Genomic DNA, 19,155 nt, shown 5'->3' with positions numbered 1-19,155 from the left:
TGAGAGAGGCCCATGGCATGTGAGAGATTTGAGAAGTCTGTAGAAACTCGGGCTCCTTCAACACTCTCTCTACCATCCCTGGCATATTGAAATGATGGTACTAGTGTCGGTTCTATTAAGTACTTTTTCCCCCCTTTTCTTATTTAAGGAGGAGCTGTTTACCATCTTTTATTGGAAGGCTCACTTTGGCTTACATCTTTTTGGCCAGGACATTGACTAGGCACATTAACTCCAGCTCTGGAAAATGCAGTCTTTACCTGGGCTGTAGTATGCCCAACTAAAGTTTGGAGCTGTTATTAAGGAAGTAGAGGAAATGACTATTGGTACACAACTAGCAATCTCTCCCACAGTGATACACCTTGGTTTGTTTTATTAATTTAAAAAGAGACTTAAACTTTATTTGTGGAATAAAATGAACATTCCAGGATAATGTATCGATGTTATGGCTTTATGGTATGCATTCCCTGGTACATCTTCTGTTTCCTTCACTTTGAGAAGTAATGATTTATACATAATTATTTATATTCAGTGAACACTGATTTGGAATTGTATGTGAACTGTTCATTAAAATCAGCAATGTTTTGGACCAGTGAGTTTTTTTAACCACACTCAATTGGTATGCAGAGATTTTCCCAAGCTGAGATTCTGCATTCACCCTGGGGACCTCAAGAGTATTGGGATCACTGAGTCCCCTCTGCCCTGGTGCTAAATTCTTTGCAGTGACTTCAGCTGCATAGTCACATTTGTTGCCTTTGGTGTTGCTTTATTCCAAAATGACTGGCAGTTGGCTGGCCTTGGAGCCCTTTTTCTACCCATTCTATCTTCATGTTCTCTTCACGGGACATTACAAGTTGCACTTGAATTTTTCCACGTTCACATCTCTCTGTTGTATAGCTATGTTTTAAAGACTCATATTCTTCAAAACAATCTGTGTACTACTGCAACTTACAAATATATCACAGTCAATTTATCAGTTTCTACTTAAAATGATATTTAAATATGTGTTCTTACATATTTATGAAAATTAAATACCTCGCCAATATTATGACTACATTTTTTAATTCCATTAAAAGAACTGCTACCAGGTCTGGTGGTGCACACCTGTAATCCCAGCGACTCAGGATGCTGAGGCGGAAGATCCCAAGTGTGAGGCCAGACTCAGCAACTTAGCAAGACCTGTCTCAAAATAAAAGTTAAAAGGAGTGGGGATGTAGCTCCGTGGCAGTGTATCTGGGTTCCATTACCAGTACCAAATTAAAAAAAAAGAAAAAAATCTTTCCTGGTAGTGTTTTTGACTTTTGGTTATTGGTTTTTAATCTGGAGGCTTATTCAGTTTTATGGAATCAACTATCATATAACAGGAATCCACTCCACGATGAACTAATTATTAATTCAGGGTTTTTGATTTTAAGCCTTTGAGCCCCTCTGGCACCCTCTCTCTCTTTACCAATCATGTTCATTTCACTTTTCTGTAGAAAAGTTTTTCTCTGTACAAGATTTTTTTTTTTATTATGCAATGCCTGTCTTTCTACTGTTTTCCATTGAATTTACTATTCCTTTGACCTGAAAAACCCTTTTTAATCCTACAATTCTTCTCTGTAATATCATAACTTTTCCTGCATGAAATTCACCTCTCTGAAAACTCCTTTGTTGGTCCTAGAAAAATCTGATCCCTCCTTTATGAGGCATTCCTTCTGGACCCTGGTTCTGAGATTGCCCAGATTCAAATTTTTAGAACTTGAAGAGACCTCAATACCTTTGCCAGCATATTTTTTCCCCTGTTTTTCTTGGCTTAGATGGGAAAAGTCGCTTACTTTTTTTTTCTCTCAATTTTTCATTCTAGTAGATCATTTTTTTCTAATCAATTGTCCTTTGGAGCCATGTGGTAATATAAAATATATCATGAAATTTGCAAACAAATTGACTTGAAAAGACTTGGCAAGTTATGAATATCTCCATTTTTTTCTCAGTCGAGAATACTCAAAGTGCCCTTTCCTTGGAAGTGTTACTGAAGTTTTCTTCTTTAGTCATATTTCTCTTTTATAAATGTAAAAATCTAGCTAGGCATTGTGGTGCACTTCTGCAATCCCAGCAGTTTGGTTCACTGAAACAGGAGGATCATAAGTTCAAGGCCAGCCATTTAGCAAGACCTTGTCTCAAAATAAAAAGGGCTGGGATATGTCTTAGCGGTAAATGACTCCTGGGTTCAGTCCTCTAAATAAATAAATAAATCTCAGATTTCCTTTTAATTTTATGGAAAATTTATGACATTTTCAAGATTGAGAACAAGTATGCCTCACTTCTGCTCTCTAAATCTTCTGATTGAAAGTCCTTCCTGTATCTCTGTTCACTGTTCAGCATGTGCAAGAGAGGAATTTTTTGAATGATGCAGTGAGTCCATTAGTCTCTGGTACCCAGAATGGGAGTAGAGAACGTGAATTTGATGTTCCATGATTTTTAATGCTTCTTTCAGATGTCTTTTAAATTAATAATGAATCCATAATATACCTGAAGTACTGAAGTATAGCTTTAGTTATCCTGTATTGCAGTCATCATCTTGGAAAATGCACATAGACTTCTGAAAATAAGTTTTAAAATGACCCCTTGGAGTAAGTTCACTTATAAATTGATAGATTTTTTTGCATAGGTTTGCGAAAAATAATGAAATTTTGTAAAACAATATGTGACTATAATATATATTATACATATTCAATGAATGTTTATTGAATGGGGTATCTTGAAATTCAAGGCACTTATAGTTTATTAGAGGAAATGACATATCTATACAAATAATATTATAACGAGTTCAAAATGAATAGTTCCATACAAAGGTATACAGTATTATCAAAGAAGGTTAAAGAATAAATTATTAAACTTGCCAAGATCAGACAAGGATTGAGAGAGTAGATGGCAGGTGAGCTGACCATGAAGGGTCTGTTGAATTTGGATAGATGGAAGGGACATCATGTGAGGAGTGAACAGTCACCAGAGTGGGCAAGGATGAATAAGCTCAGAGAATGTAAAATGACCCAGTGCACATCAGAGTAAGCAGTGAAAAACAGATGGGGCCTTGGATATCATCTGGCAATTAAACCAATAAAAGTTTTGAATTTTTTTCATGGGTAAAGTTTTAAAAAATGAATTAGTATTGAGAACGTGAGCATTTGACCTTGAGTGGAGAGTACCAGAATAAGACTTTGCAATACTCTGGTTAGGATTGGGAAGTAAACTTTGAGACGGACCAGGAACTAAGATAAACGGAAATTTTGGTGAGGAAAAAAACTTTTATTTTTTTGCCTGCTTATTCAAAGATATAGGACTACATGGACTTTTCTAAGTGCATAGTGGTTAATTATATTGATGGAAAGAAGGGATGGTATTAGAATATAAGAAAAATAGATAAATCAAAATTTTTGTTCTATAAAATTGGCTCTATAGTACACAATGTGATGAAGAGTATTCTTCCTGGATGGGATGCTCAGGGGCATAGCAACCCCAAACAGTTCTATTTATTTTTTGTTGTTTAGTTTTGTTTTGTTTTTGTACTGGGGATTGAACCCAGGGGCACTTAACCACTGAGTCACATCCTCAGCCCTTTTAAAAACATATTTTAGCTAGAGACAGAGTCTCACTAAATTGCTCAGGGCCTCACAAAATTGCTGAGTTTGGCTTTGAATTTAAAATCCTCCAGCCTCAGCCTCCCAAGCTGCTGAGATTACAGGTGTGTGCCACTACACCCAGTTAATGGGGTTTTATAACTGATGTTTAGTCTTAATCTATATAGCCCTTGCTGAATCCCATTGGGATTTTTCTGTTGTCTGTCCAAACAGAGTGATTTATTTTTAAGTTGTCTTTATATAAGGTAGAACATAGAAGCATACAGTCTCACAGGCTCTGCAAGTTTCTGCCCAAGGTATGAATGCTTTCCCTGGATGACCAGATACTCATCCCATGATTAATGCACCACTGGCCATGCCCTTCTGGGCCATTGACTTTGCTGTTCAGTAGGAGTTTACTTCCTGAATCAATCATTGTAGAAATAGATTATGCAAAGGGGGAGGGAGATGGAGGAGAAAAGGCAGAACATTCCAAGTGTTCTGGTCTGTGCAGTCACTCACCTCAAGGAAGCGAATGAGACTTCTCCTGCCTTCTTGCCTACATACACTATTCAAGTTGATCAGATATCAACACTAGCACTAATGAAATATTCATGAGGTCTTAGGATATGGTTTTATGGCATATTTAGATCTCTGTCTAAGATCATACATTATTATCAATATTTTTCTAATTGGTTTTGAAAATATTAGTGTACAACCTTTTGTTGTTTTTCATCTCTTTGAGAATGCCACCTTGAAATAAAGAAAAAACAGGGATAAAATTTCCAGATATTTAATGTAACTGTACTATTTAAAGTTTATTTTTTTATTTCCAGGGTCTCCATTTCCCCAGCATCAAGCAGTGAGTGGAGAAAAGGCAGTGTTTATATGGGCCACAAATTTGAATTGGACTATGTATGAACTTCTGGGCAGGAAACCATATCTTATTCTTTTATTTTCCTGGCGCCTAGTGCCTGGCACATAGAAGGTGACCAGTTTGTTTAACTATGATTGAATTATTGATGAAATGAATATGCCAACACATTAAAAGGGCACTGTACTCTCTCCCTGGTGGTAATATCAGTAAACTTCAAAAGGGGATTATGGTTCCAGCATTATTTTGGAAAACTACCAGGGTTTTGCATTTGTTTATTGAAGTATTGTTGAGGTACATGCCTCAGAACGAGTTTCTTTGTATTATCGGGCCTTATTATTATCCACTCCTATTTTTTCTTAGAAGAGATAACATAAATGGGTTTAAAGTCACAAAGTCATGTGTTCAGCTGCTGTTAGTTACTTTCTATTCTCCATGATCTCTTCTGAGAAAAATGGTAGGGACCGCCTGTGGATCTCCTAGCCCTGTTTTAAAAATCCACTTGTGACTCTTGAGAAAGGAATCAAATGAAGATACAATGAGACCCTCAGTCCCTAGAGTTGTAAAAACCCAAGAGATGTTTAAACAACCATTTATCATGCCTGTAGGTGAAAAATTCAGACAGGAAACAGGGGAAAGATTGTTTTGAATTCCACATGGAATGAGGTTCAGGAGCTGGAAGGTGGGATTATCTTCAGTCTCCTTCAGTCATCAGTTTGGTGGCTGATACTAGCTTTTGCCTGAGACCCTAACCAGGGTTTGTAGCTAGAACACCTATTTTTTTGCTCGTAGCGTGGTAGTTGCCAAGGGTGGATGTTCCAAGAGCTAGAGAAACAGGTGGCAACTATATCCTTTGTTACTTCTGCTGTACTCTGTTAATCAGAGAAGTCACCAGCCTAACCAGGTATGAATGTAGACAGCCCCTCATGATGTAAAGGTCTTGAAAGCACATAAGGGACTGGAAATAGTGCCTTAGCTATTTTTGGGAAAATAGTCTGATATGCAATATAATTCCCATGTCTTTTGCTATGGCTTTGTTATTTTCAGGTGTGATTAATAATTTCGGTATCACTACATTGCTTTTACCAAAGACTACTTATCAGTTCCCAGTATCTAGTTTGTTAAAAAAAAAATGCAATTAAAAGTGTTACTCAGATCCACTTTAGTGGATAAAGTTTAAATCTAAAAATAAAACTTAATAGAAATATTTTCTGCAGTGAAATAAAATTTTATTTACTTAATTTGTGTCTCAAATTCTGAGTATTTGTTTTATAACAATGATAATGCATGGAACTGTTATTAAAAGCTGTATTTCTGGGTTGGGATTGTGGTTCAGTGGTAGAGCACTTACCTAGCACGTGTGAGGCACTGGATTTGATCCCTAGCACCACATTAAAAAAATAAATAAGTAAAAAAAGTTATTATGTTCATCTACAACTAAAAAAAATTTAAAAGCTATATTTCTTTTATTTTCTTACAATATAGCAATTTGCAAAATACATTATTATGTTTTAAAAAAATATGAAATACACAGAAAATTTGCAAGTATAGTTTAAAGGCTTTTTTTGTTGTTGTTTTGGTTTGGTTTTGTGCTGGGGATTGAACCCTGGGGCACTTTGTCACTAAATTTATCCCCAGTTCTTTAATTTTGGGACAGGATTTCATCCTGTTGCTTAGGATCTCAATAAGTTGTGGAGGCTGACCTTGAACTCACAATCCTCTTGCCTCAGCTCCTGATTTGCTCGGATTACTGGTGTGCACCATCATGCCCAGCTAGTTATTATTATTATTTTTTTTACCTGAATCATCTGAAAGTAATTTTTCGATATGATACCTTATGCCCCTCAAACATATTAGTATGCATTTTGTACACACAAGAACGTTCTCATATATAACCACAACAAAGAATAACAAAATAAAGAAATTAACAGTGGTACATTCATACCACCTAACTCTCATACCTCAATAGAGTTTTGCCATTTTTAAATATTGTCCTTTATAAGGAAAGACTCCAGTTCAGAACCAGGTGTGTGTCTTTAGGCTCTTTCTTCATAAATGTTTATTCAGTGCTTTTTTGATTCTCATGACTTTGACACTTTGGAAAAGTGTAAACTGTTATTTGATAGAATGTCCCTAAGTTTGGGCTTTTCTTCCATTCCTCCTGATTGGATTCAGGTTATGCGTTCTTGGCAGGAATACTGCAGAGGGCATGCATCTGATCAGGAGGCAGATGGTCTTGACTTGATTCATTATTGATGATGTCCACTTTGACTAAGGTGTTATGACACCCAGGCTTACTCTCTGTCAAGTTACTAATTTTACTTTGGTAATCACTCAAAATTAGAAGCTATGCAAATTGTTTTCATCAGTCTCTGTGTCCCTGTGATGTTCCATTGTGATGGTTATGAAAAACATGTCAGTTGTTGTTCTTTGTTTTCCTAGAGGGAAGGAAGGAAAGCAGAAAGATTGGCCTGTCTTTCTTCTAGACAGGTCATATAATATATTAGCTAAACTTGAATTTTAAAGTGAAACTTTTGTTTTAGGTACCCAATACTCTCTTAAATTCTAAGCGAAAGACAGTCTTTTTTATCCAATTAACTGAATGGAAAAATGCAGCAATTTACTAATTGTTTTTATTTTGTTTAAGGGTTCAAATTACTATTAGGTAACATAATTAACTAAGTACTGAGTCTCACAAGTTGGGGGGGAAGTCTTGTATATATATCCAAATGCTACCACAGCAAGACAGTGAGTTTGAAACCCTGTGAGAAGCCAGGTCTACAGGAGGAACAGAGGGCCTCTGGTAAATAACTGTGATGTGAGGAGGAAGTGTGAGGCCTCCCAGGGGCAGGCTGCATCTGGGGAATGAAGAATAAAGTGTCAGAACCCAATGATCTTCAGGTGGAAATATAGGTATGGCCACATTGCTAAGAATGTGAACTTTGCTGGACGTGGCGGTACACACCAGTAATCCCAACAACTCAGGAGGCTGAGATAGGAGGATCGCAAGTTTGAGACCATCCTCAACAACTTAGTGAAACCCTGTCTCAAAAGAAAAAATAAAAAGGACCAGGTATATAGCTTAGTAACGTACCCCTGGGTTAAATCCCTAATGCCTACTCCCCTAAAAAATGATGTGAACTCTCTGAAGACAGGAATTTTTTTTTTCATTTATTCTTTATTTTTCCCCATGTGCTTGGAAGAGTGTCAGGTGCTATGCACAGCAGATGCTCAATAAGTGTTGAATTAATGAATGAAATTAAAAACCCAGCTAACTTTCTGGGAGGAACACTATTTGATAAGTGATCATTTGATAGAACTTTGACAGTTAACCTGATAGTAGATTAAGTAAAGAATGTTTCAGGATATTTGCAGAGATGTGGGCCTCCTCTTTCTTCATTTTTATTTCTCTCCCTGACTCCCCTGTTCTTATTTCAAATAAACATGTGCAAATATCCCCCATTCTTTCCAAACCTCTGCCTTCTTAGTTTCCTTTTGTAATATGAGAAGGGTTTAGATGTCATTTTCAAATAGAATTTTTTTTCTTTTCCAAAGTTTCTCAATTTTATGTTTCTTTCCTTTTTTTTTTTTTTTTTTTTTTAACATACCATGGCGGGGTACTTTCCCCAGTACTTCAATACCTTGTCATATTCATGTCTTTGGGACATCCTGACTGCTTGTGTGCAGTCTCTTGAAGGTCTCAAGCACCTTGAAAATTTTACTCTCTTCAATGTCAAGTCCAGGTTTCAAATTTTGCTTACTTCTTCTAATTGTAACTGTACTGGCAAAAAGTAAAAGCCTATGTGAAAGAAAAAAAGATAATGCAGAATCTCAATAGAAATCACCTTGACATTGATCTCTCTATTGCTTTCTTGGGTTAGTTGAAGCTTAACCCTTTGGATAATCTTAGAAATAATTTGAATTTTCTGGAAAACTAACAACTAGACTTGATATTACATATTAAAAACTACTCTTTGTTTACTGCTTTTTGTTTCTGTAGTGCAAGCAGCTTTATTCTGAAGAATTTAAAATATGGCAAACAAAGAACAGAGAAAACATCTTGATGTAATATGACTTTTACCCCCTTTTCTCAGTGTGTATATCATTTTATCCCCATACTCTTATTTATCAGACATCCTAGCTAGGGAAAAGAATAGGCTAATTTTTAGTTGAAAAAAGAACTTTTATGTGTTTAGTCTTATTTGATCTTCACAGTGTCCTGTGATGTATTATCAGCATTTGTAGAGATGAGGAAGCTGGGCCTTAAAGATTAGGCCATTTTCATTGTGATCACAACAAGTTGTAAACTAGGGGTTTGAGGAAAATCTCTTGCCAAACAAATTTTGCTGAAAATAAGGATCATTTTGAATGGGAACTTTTACATTCTCTGTGGTTTTTTTGTTGTTTGTTTAACAAATCTTAACTACCCTTACGGTAGTCAAAAATCAAGATGTTTTAAAATATTTTGTGTCAAAACGTTTATTGTTATTTTACCTACTGGATTTTGCAGAATGAATTTTTCTGTTCTTTTCGGCCCACCTAACCTAAGCAGAACATTTTTTATCAGACACCTTAAAATGGGAAGAGAGGCCTATGGATTTTGGTGTTAAGAACAAGGAAAGCAGCCCCAGCACTCTGCCTACTCTTCTGCCTCACTGTCCCTGTGTAGGATTCTCTCACAGTCCAGGCATTCTTTCTCTCAGAATCGTGGGGCTGACAAAGGATGCAGTGTTCTTGATTTCTTGTCTGGCTGGCCCCCTCTCAATGTTCCCATTCTAGGGGGAGAGAAAGGAGTAGGCTTGGGTCACAGAGTACCCTTAGGACATATCTGAGGCTAACTACTGATGCCCCATCTGGCTACAGGACTCAGACCTGTTGAAGACGTAGAGGTCTAGAAGATTCTCGTGTCCTCATAATCAAGCCTAGTGAGGATAGAGGTGCGGGCCTACACTATCCAACTTTTAGTTATTCTTTTATTGGTTCTGTAGCATGTATTTTTTTTTTTTTAATGCTGTTTTTACATTTCTGGATTTGGGATGGAGTTGGGGTGTGTTTACGTGAGCCATAATAGGAGGTCACTGTTTTTGGATAGAGGCTGAGTATATAAAAACAGAATCACCCAATGATAGTCTTCTGTAAAGGTTTCAAGAACTAACATTATACTCCTTCTTTTATTGTGTTTTACCATCTTCCCTTTCTTGACATCTGTCGTGTCAAGTTTTACACTTTTGGAGTATTTGCTTTCTGCATGTAACTTGGGTACGTTCCTTCGTTCCTGTTTCATCCTGTCTGCTGTTTCACAGAGCCAGGCTTCTGCACCTTGTCAGGCTGCACGGTGCTGTGTGGAGGGCAGTCGGCAATGGGAGCACAGCATGCCTCTCATTGCTTTTATTCATCCTGTGACTAAGTCAAAATATTGGGCATATAATTATTTTAGGAAAAGAAATCTGGTATCACTAGAGAACAAATAATTTTTTATATAGGTCATGATCATTAAAGAAAAGGCAAATGCTTTAACATGCATCTGATTATGATACATATCATATATATTATCTGTGTTTCCTTACTGTGCTACATTTTCCTTCAAGGAACTTAAGACATTTAACCATACAAGAGATAAAATGATTATTTTTATTGTGAAGTTATCATTCATAAATATATACATATATGTATGTATGTGTGTGTGTATATATATATATGTATATATGACGACTCTATAGGAAAGTATAGGTGGCCATCTAAAGTGATAATTGCATAGGAATGGGATTATCCAATACTGCTGCAGTGAGAGGAGTACTTATGAATGTTGCTGATTTCTTGCTCAGTGTTTGATCTGCTATTTTGATCATTTGGCTTTCACTTACATTTTGAAAGAGTCCTTTCCTTGAACCCATAGAGATGGGCTCTGGGTTTGGGCTGGTGATGATTGAAGCCCAGGCCTGCCTGCTCTGTGCCTGCCATGCCATCTAGTGGAGCAAAGTGCCTGCAGTGCTGACAGCTAAATTTAAGAACTGGATGCAATTTCTCAGTTCATCTCTTGAGTGAAATGTTTGCTGTGTACATATATACAAAATGTCCATAATATTCATAGGAATTAATACTGCTAATAAGTGGCAGTTGATCAGTTAGAGTCCTTAAAAAGATGCATTAAATATAAGAATAAATTCCTGCAAGAGAAATCTAACACTGCAAATATTGAAGTATATAATATAACAGCAAGTAAAATTTGGGCATTAATAGAGGAATGGATGCATAAATCAGTGGAACAGAAGAGAACTCAGAAATCAGGGAGAGGGTGGTATTTCCTATGGCTCAGAACAGGATGAGATATTAAAAAAAATAGTGCTGACTGTCTAAGAGTAGCTAAAAATAGATGGATCCCAGCCTCATTTGTTTTCTTCAGAATAAATTCTAGATGCATGAAAGGTTAAAACACTAAAGAAATGCATTTAATTTAACTAAATTACTGAAAGATCCAGGCATGGAGGTACACACCTATAACCCAGGGACTCTGAAGATGGAGACAGGAAGATCTCAAATTCAACCTCAGCACTTTAGTGAGGCCCTGTCTGAAAATAAAAAATAAAAAGGGCTGACTGCAGGTGTAGCTTAGTGGTAGAGTGCCCCTGGGTTCAATCCCAAGTATTTAAAAAAAAAATCATTAAAGAAAATGTTGATTATTTAAAAGGTAATAATGGGACATGATAAATTAGACAGTAAACCCAGTGGTGATTCAAAAACTTCCTTAGAGTTTCTTGTACATTCTCTTTTCTAAATGAATTTTTTACTCATCATCGTGGAGTGTATACTGAGACTGTGTTAAATTTAATTTTATAAAAATTATATAAAATATTAGCATCTTCATGACATTAATACTTCCTGTTTAGAAATGTATTACATCTCTCTGTTTATTCGGGTTTCCTTTTTTAATAAAGCATTCATTTTTTCATGTATGTTTTGGATATTTCAGATTCTTCTTGATTATGTACAGATTTTGTTGATATTGTAAATGGATGAAGATTTAATCCAATTTTTTAATTTGATCCTTTTTCTGAGGAGTAGGGACAGGGCAATTCTAAAATTCTTTAGAAATTAACAGTGTCATCTTATTTAAAATAAAGCATATTCATTCCTTCACAAATTACATCTACCTTCAAGCATGCTGAATATGTTATTTGTTCACTATCGGTACTTCTTCACTTCAACTGGGTCCTTGAATCAAGAGATTTTTATCTGTTTTATTTCCTGTGACACCCCCAGCACCTCAAATGGTGTTGGAATATGGTGGGCACTCAATAAATATTTGTTGAACTATATATGCTAAAAAAATTAACTTAAATTTCTGAAATTCTTTTGTTTATATTGAATGCATTTTGGCACTTTATAATCGATGGGATTTTAAAGTTCAGAAAATACTGTATATGTATACATAGGGCCTCCCAGCCCATCTGAAATACAGACATTCTTTTCATGAAATTCCAATTTTAAAGTCTTTGCCATGAGTTCTGCAAATTTAAGACCCCTTCAGCCTTGGCTCTTACATTTGTTTGTTGCCTCCTGTATGTCACCCTTGTCAGCCATATCCAGAACCCAGTCCTGCAATGTTCCCATGAAACATTTGTCATATCAAAATTCTGTGCATTTAGGTTGGAAGCTAGAGATTATGGAGGGAAAGAGGTGTATGTCCAGGGTAACTGAGTGTCCCCTGGTTCCCAGTCTCGATTCTGCCCTTTCCCTTCATCTCTTCTACCTCCAGCCCAGGAAATAGCAGTTTGGATATCACCTTGGGGCCTCGTTCTTTCTTCTAAGCTAAATGGATGAGTATCTTCTAAAAATACTGATTACTTTTCCTGAAGATAACCATGATGGATGCATTATTTTTTCTGTTCCCTTACATAGGGCCAAATACTTAAATAAATTCTTGTTATGGCTAATGATTATGGGAGGAAAAAGTAGGAAAAATAAGCACTTGGATTTTGGTTTATATCCTGCAGAACAAAGAACAAATAACCAAAGAAGCGTTTTTATGTGGAGTTTGTTGAAACCCAAAGACATTTTAAGTTTTTGTGAAGCAAAATTTAAATAACATTATTACCTTAAGGCCTTACTATATTTGAATGTAAACTTTTTGTAAATAACATTGACCCTGAAAGTTTCTTCTTTAGCGAACTAGATAATAGGTGATAAATTACTTGAAGACAAACCATAGGGATAAAGTGTCATTTGTGTTCAAATCATTCTAGCATGCAGCATTTGTATGTGTTTTAAGTACATCTGGCTTAGGACTTTACATAAAATTAAATTTTTAAATCAATTTTCTCTTGTTTCTTCCTTTGAATCCACAGATAACACCATTACATTTTCAGTACGTGTGATATACTTAGTAGAGGCAGCAGAATATAAGTTAATCTCTCTAATCTAAAGTTGATAGAGTCTCTATTTCAGTTTCCTGGAAAAGAATGTGATTTGTTAGTTATTTTCCCCCCTTACCAAATAAGTGTAGTTTATTTTACTCTCTCAGTAGCTAGGACATTATTCCTCCTTTCCATCTTCACTTTCAGTTCAGTAGTGACAGTATTCACTTATTCACCTGGAGCCTAGAAGGTGGTTCTTCCCTTCCTCTCCTTAGAATGAGTGCAGTAGAGCCAGGTAAAGCAAATGCCATTAAGTGATAAGAGAAAAAGGGGGGGGGGGGAGAAAACCTAGGCCTAACCTTCCATTTTACTTTGCAGTAATACTTCTTATTGAGTAGTACTCCTCAGCTACACATTAGGTTATGCTGGAAAATGATAAGAGATAAAAAAAACTCTGGGTGATGCAGCCATTGAAATGATTCATGATCTAGAGCAGGACAACTGCAGGCTGTGTGAGAGGTAACTGATAGCTCACTGCACACATGAGCACAGATGGGTCAGGACCCTGTTTTCCTGACTATCTATGGCCTAGGTGTTTTCCGTGGACAGCAGATGTGTTGCCTTCACAAGAGAATTCGTGTTCCTCAAAGTGCTATAACTCTATTAGTTTTCATATGGGGAATTGAAGCTTGATGTCTTCAGCAAAATTTATTCAAAAGGATGACTTGCCGTTAAAAACAAGCTTGTGCCTCTGGAATAAAATAAAGCAAGTGGTATCCAATAAAATGAAATGCTTTCTTTTTCAATACAAATCCAGCATATGTCAAAGATGCATTAACACATTTTTGCCAATACAATTGATTTGTCATGTTCAATCCAAGCTTTTTGTTCATTACCTCATATAAAATTTATCTCTGACTATATGTCAAATGTCAGTTTTAGTTTTCTGAGATTTTAGGTCATTAGCTACTGATTTTGTTTTGTTTGGGTGGTTATTTTATTTGTTTGTTTTGTTTTTTGGTACTAGGGATTGAACTCAGGGGCGCTTTACCACTGAGTCACATCCCCAGTCCTTTTTATTTTGAGACAGGGTTTTACTAAATTGCTGAGACTCACTTTGAACTTGTGATCCTCCCTCTTCAGCTTCCTAAGTTATTGGAATTACACACATGCACCACCACTTCCAATTGTTATTACTTACTGATTCTCTTCCACTTAAAAATATGTCCTCCTTATTTTAATTAGTCAATTTCAATTAGTCAGATGAAATATTTTAAGCAAAAGAGTTACTTGGAGGAAAATAACATATGCTCTTCTTTACTTTCTAATTTGTTTTCGAAAGTTACCTTCAGCCTTTTTTTTGTTAGAGATTTATAGATTTCTGCATCTGAGAGAAAACATTATTTGGACATTTGAGTTTCTGAGTTTGACTAACTTCACTTAGCATAAAATCCATTCTCCATTTCCATCTATTGACTGGCAAATGCCATAATTTCATTCTTTTTTATGGCTGAGTAGAACTCCATTGTTCACACACCACAATTTCTTAAGCCTTTCATCTATTGATGGGCATCTGGGTTGATTCCATAATTTAGGTGTTGTGAATTATGCTGCTATAAACATTGATTCAGCCATGTCATTGTAGTCTGCTGATTTTGAGTCCTTTGGGTATATGCTGAGGGGTGGGATAGCTGGTGGTGCCATTCCTTGTTTTTTGAGGGATCTCCATACTGCTTTCCAATGTGGTTGTACTAGTCTGCAGTACCAACAACGATGTATGAGTGTTCCTTTTTCCCCACAAACTAACCAGGATTTCTTATTGTTCCTTTTTTGATCATTGCCATCTGACAGAATGAGATGAAATCTTAGTGTAGTTTTGATTTGCATTTCCCTGATTTCTGGAGAGATTGAACATTTTTTTCATATATTTGTTAACCATTTGTGTTTGCTTTTTTGAGAAGTTTCTGTTTAGTTCTTTTGCCCCTTTATTCGTTGTGTTATTTGTGTGTGTGTGTGTGTGTGTGTGTGCGTGTTTGGGTTAAGTTTTTTGTATCTTCTTCATATTAATCCCTTATTGCAGGAGTAGCTGGTCAAGATTTTCTCCTGTTCTGCAGGCTCTCTGTTCACGCTCTTCATCACTTCCTTTTTTGTGGAGAAGCTTTTAAGTTTAATGGCATCCCATTATTGGTTGTTGGTTTTATTTCTTGCACCTTAGGGATCTTAAGGAAGTTGGTGCCAGTACCTGTATGATGGAGTGTTGACCCTGTGTTTTCTTCTTCTCATTGTACAGTTTCTTCTCTAATTTCTTTCTAAGTCTTTGATCCATTTCAATTTGAGTTTTGCGCAGGGTGAGAGAGAGGGGTTTAAGTTCATTTTTCTATATATAGCTGTCCAGTTTTCCCCAGCACCATGTGTTAAAAATCCTGTCTTTTCTCCAAGATATATTTACCTTTAGCTTTTTAAAACTGGGGTATTGCTCCTGACTGAGAATGATATTGGTCTTCATAAAATTAACTGCCCTATTTTGATTTACAGGATCTCCAAAGGTGGGTAAATGGTGCTAATGAACATGGCTTTGTCCTGGTGTCTTTCGGAGCTGGTGTCAAGTATTTGTCAGAAGACATTGCTAACAAACTGGCAGGAGCTCTGGGGAGATTGCCTCAAAAAGTGATTTGGAGGTAAGGTAATGATTCATTCTTTCTTTGCTGTTGATTTTCAATATCCCCTTATTCAGCTTATTTGGCCTGCAGGTCCCATAAAGCACATCGTATTTGATTCACTGGCAAGATTAGCAGAAAGCCCTGAATTTTCATTTTGTTTCTTGGTAATTGAAATTTAAGAATTAATTCATAAGATTGCTATAGACAAAGAGACCTCTTGTCTATGTTTCTACCCTATATGATTTGGAATGATTAATCCTATGTCAGATTAATTTGTATGTCTCCCTTAGATTTGTACCCTGGATTACTCTTCTATGATATTTTAAAATTTAGTCATGTATGCCCATATGTAATCCTTTAAATCAATTTTGGAATGAGGCAGGAAAGAATGATTGAATAAATAGGCAAAATATTTCAAAGACTTTTGGACTCCTTTGGGCTCCCACTTCACAGATACTTTTTATTTCTTAATCCAAGAGACCAGGCCTCTAAAAACTCAGGAATTTACCAGTTAACACTAGTTAAGATAGACCCCTAAGCCGTCAGTGGTGGCCACATGCCTGTAATCTAGCATATGCCTATAATCTAGTTGATCAGGAGGCTGAGGTAGGAGGATGACAAGTTCAAAGGTAGCCTCAGCAACTTAGTAAGACTGTGTCTCTAAATAAAATTTTAAAATGGGCTGGGGATGTGGCTCAGTGTTTAAGTGCCCCTGGTTTCAATCAGGGTTAAAATAAATAAATAAAAATGACCCCTAGAAGCTCCAGCTTTGTGCAGGCCCTGCCAATAGTTGTCTGTCTCTGAAATTTCCTACCCTATGTTTAAAAATCATACCTGAACTTTGAACCCTTTATTTGGCACATATTTATTTAAGATGTGCCACTGCTATGGAGTTACAGGGATATAGTAATGAACACAATCAATCCCACGGTTTCTACAATCAGAAGAAAGTGTCTCAAGCCATTCTAAGTGCTCTGAGTCATGTAGATTTTTCCCTTTGATTAATAATAATTATGTAGGGATGACTTCCCTCTTCTCCTGGCTGAGCGATGAGATGGATACTTGTTGTATTCTAACTATTCAAAACTTTTTCTTTCAGATTCTAGTCCCATTGTTTCTTTTATTAGGTTTAACCCAGAAAACTTGCTTCTGCTTTATTTAGGATAGTTTTGCCTGTTCTTTTCAGACTCTTGTCATTCTTCTGGTTGTTAAGCATCTTTGTGATTTATCTTCAAAGGTCATGTTGGGAACAGCCAGACCTCCTTTCCCTGGAGCTTTTTATGCTCTATTCTGGTTTTTGCCCCTCCCCTTGGGCTCAAGGTATTCAGAATGAGGGCTGATGACTGCCCCTGGTGGCTCTTCCTATTTCAGGTTCTGACTACTAGGATGGAATGACTTCTAGTGAAGGACAATTTTGTTGGTTTCCCCCATCTCTGTGCATAAGTCAGAAAAGCCAATGGAAAATAGATCTTTATGGAAGCAAATTATTTCTCACCTGTCCCTCAATCAATGAAAGATTTTTGGTCACAAAGAAACTTAAAGCAATTTTTTGTCGATGCTGATGCATGATTCTTTCATAAAAATACCAACAAATAATCATGAAACATTTACTTTAAGTCTAAAAGTTTAACCAGAGAACCTATACCATGAGTGAGGTTTGATTTTTGAAAAATTCATTATCTGGTGTACATTTTAGGTTTTCTGGAACCAAGCCAAAGAATCTAGGAAACAACACAAAACTAATAGAGTGGTTACCGCAAAATGACCTGCTTGGTGAGTGACATGTGGGTACTTACTTGGATGTTAAGAGTTTAAATTTTATACTTGAGTGGTTTTTAAAATATGGATGTAGTTTCTGATAGAGTCATTGTGTTTTTGTCTAGTCTCTCAATTCTTCAATTTCAGACCAACATTTGAAACCTTTGTTAGAAAATAATTTGTGAAGTGTAATCATGATAGCCTTTAATTTAAAATTTTAGACTAGTCATCAAATTTAATTATCTGTAAAATATATTTAATAAGCTATACAAATTACCAGTGAATAAAGGTATACCTAATTAGGCTAAGCAAATAAAAGTAGTAAAATTAAAACAATGAAAATAATACAAACTGGTGTTACAGTTTTATTATAGATGTCTCTGATAACTCAGAGAAATGAGAAGTCATTTGTGTCAAACGAAAGACAAGCAGAAAGCTAGAGAAATAGATTTATTTTAATGTAAATATTAGGTCATCAGTCTGAATTTCTTCTTAAATCAGTAGGCATTTTTGAAGCACTTTATTTTATTTTTTAAATGTTTAAATGTTTTTATTGGTGCATTAGAAACGTACATAATAATAGGGATTCATTGTGACATATTTGTACATGCACACAACACAATTTGCTCTCTTTCTTTCCCCAGTATTCACCCTATCCTTTCTTTCCTCCTGCTCCGAGGTCCCCTTCTTCTATTCTACTAGTTTCCTTTCCATTTATTTTTTAATGGGCATAATTATACATGAAAGTGGGATTCATTGTGAAACACTTTATTTTTTTGTTTCATTTATTTCTTGGACTTCTGATCCTCAACTCAAAATTAAAATATAACAATTATATTCCTATCTTTTAAGTATATTTGAATCTAAAAAATTTAATTCTATGTTCAATAATCACAAATAGTAAAAATGGTATTAAGTTTCTAGGAAAATATAACACTATATTATACATATGGTTCTTTTTAACTAGTTCATTACAGATATTCTGTAAATGATAAAATTGAGGAGACACAAACACAAGGCTTTTTTTTTTTTTTTTTTTTTTTGGGTGATACTGGGGATTGAACCCAGGGCCTTGTGCTTGTGAGGCAAGCTCTCCACTAACTGAGCTATAGCTTCAGCCTACAAGGCATTTTTTTCTTGTGATAGATACTTGCATTTTTTCCTCCTTTCTGCTTGTGTGTCTATTATGACTTCAAATTACATGGAAGACTGGAAAGAAGCAGTAAAGTCAATTCAGCTGTCTCAGAGCAAGTGTGACACTGTTATCCAGCAACATCTGAACTTCTATCATGTGTGACCCACAGCAAGGTGTAGCTTATTCAGTGGTCCAAGCCTGGAGGACTCCTCAGATCTTTACCTTTTTCTGAATTCTTCCAGTCAACTCCTTGACTTCTCCAAGATAAATGCCCTTTTTTACTCCAGGCATGATCTATGCATGTTCTATGATGGTTTCTAACTATGATCAGAAGATTCTTCCAGGATGAGAAGTAGGAACCAAATTAGTATCTTTCCCTTCCTGTCACCTCTTAATATCCCCCTCCTTTCTGTACGCCAGCTCTGCTTTATTTTTCACTGCTGGGGTTGGTATGGTTATGTTCACAGAAAGGGTTCAACTGCTAAAAAGAAAGTTTGAAATCCACTTCTGTAGCTTATCCTTTAGTTGAGCCTAACAATGTGAGAAGCCATTTTTGCAGGTAAGGGATAGAGACACTGCTTGACCAAACTGTTAGACATTGGGCAGGAATGTTCTGGGAACCCTTTAAGGCTGAGGTTCATGCACACAGTCTACTTTGTGCTTGCTGTGTGTTTATCTAAAAGACATTTCTGCATGCTGTAATTCTTTTTTTTGCCAATAACAGATTTCCTAAGTGGGAAGTTTATTTTTTATAAACTTCTTATGAAAGTTTTTGGTC

The 19,155-nt window shown here is 36.0% G+C and overlaps 1 protein-coding gene across 2 annotated transcripts in view; it reads left to right on the top strand.

Moving 5' to 3' along the window:
- The window catches only part of UGT8 (UDP glycosyltransferase 8), a 78,350-nt gene that overhangs the window by 49,571 nt on the left and 9,624 nt on the right, over positions 1-19,155 (top strand). For both annotated transcript variants that reach the window (XM_079153554.1, XM_079153553.1), the window contains exons 3-4: positions 15,360-15,502; positions 17,181-17,257. In XM_079153554.1, the coding sequence (XP_079009680.1) occupies positions 15,360-15,502; positions 17,181-17,257 (220 nt within the window). The remainder of the gene's footprint in view (positions 1-15,359; positions 15,503-17,180; positions 17,258-19,155) is intronic.

This window comes from Sciurus vulgaris (assembly GCF_902686455.1).
Source record: "Sciurus vulgaris genome assembly, chromosome: 9".
NCBI classification, from domain to species: Eukaryota; Metazoa; Chordata; class Mammalia; order Rodentia; family Sciuridae; genus Sciurus; species Sciurus vulgaris.
The sequence above is the reverse complement of the archived record's forward strand: the minus strand, read 5'-3'. Positions and strand labels throughout refer to the sequence as shown.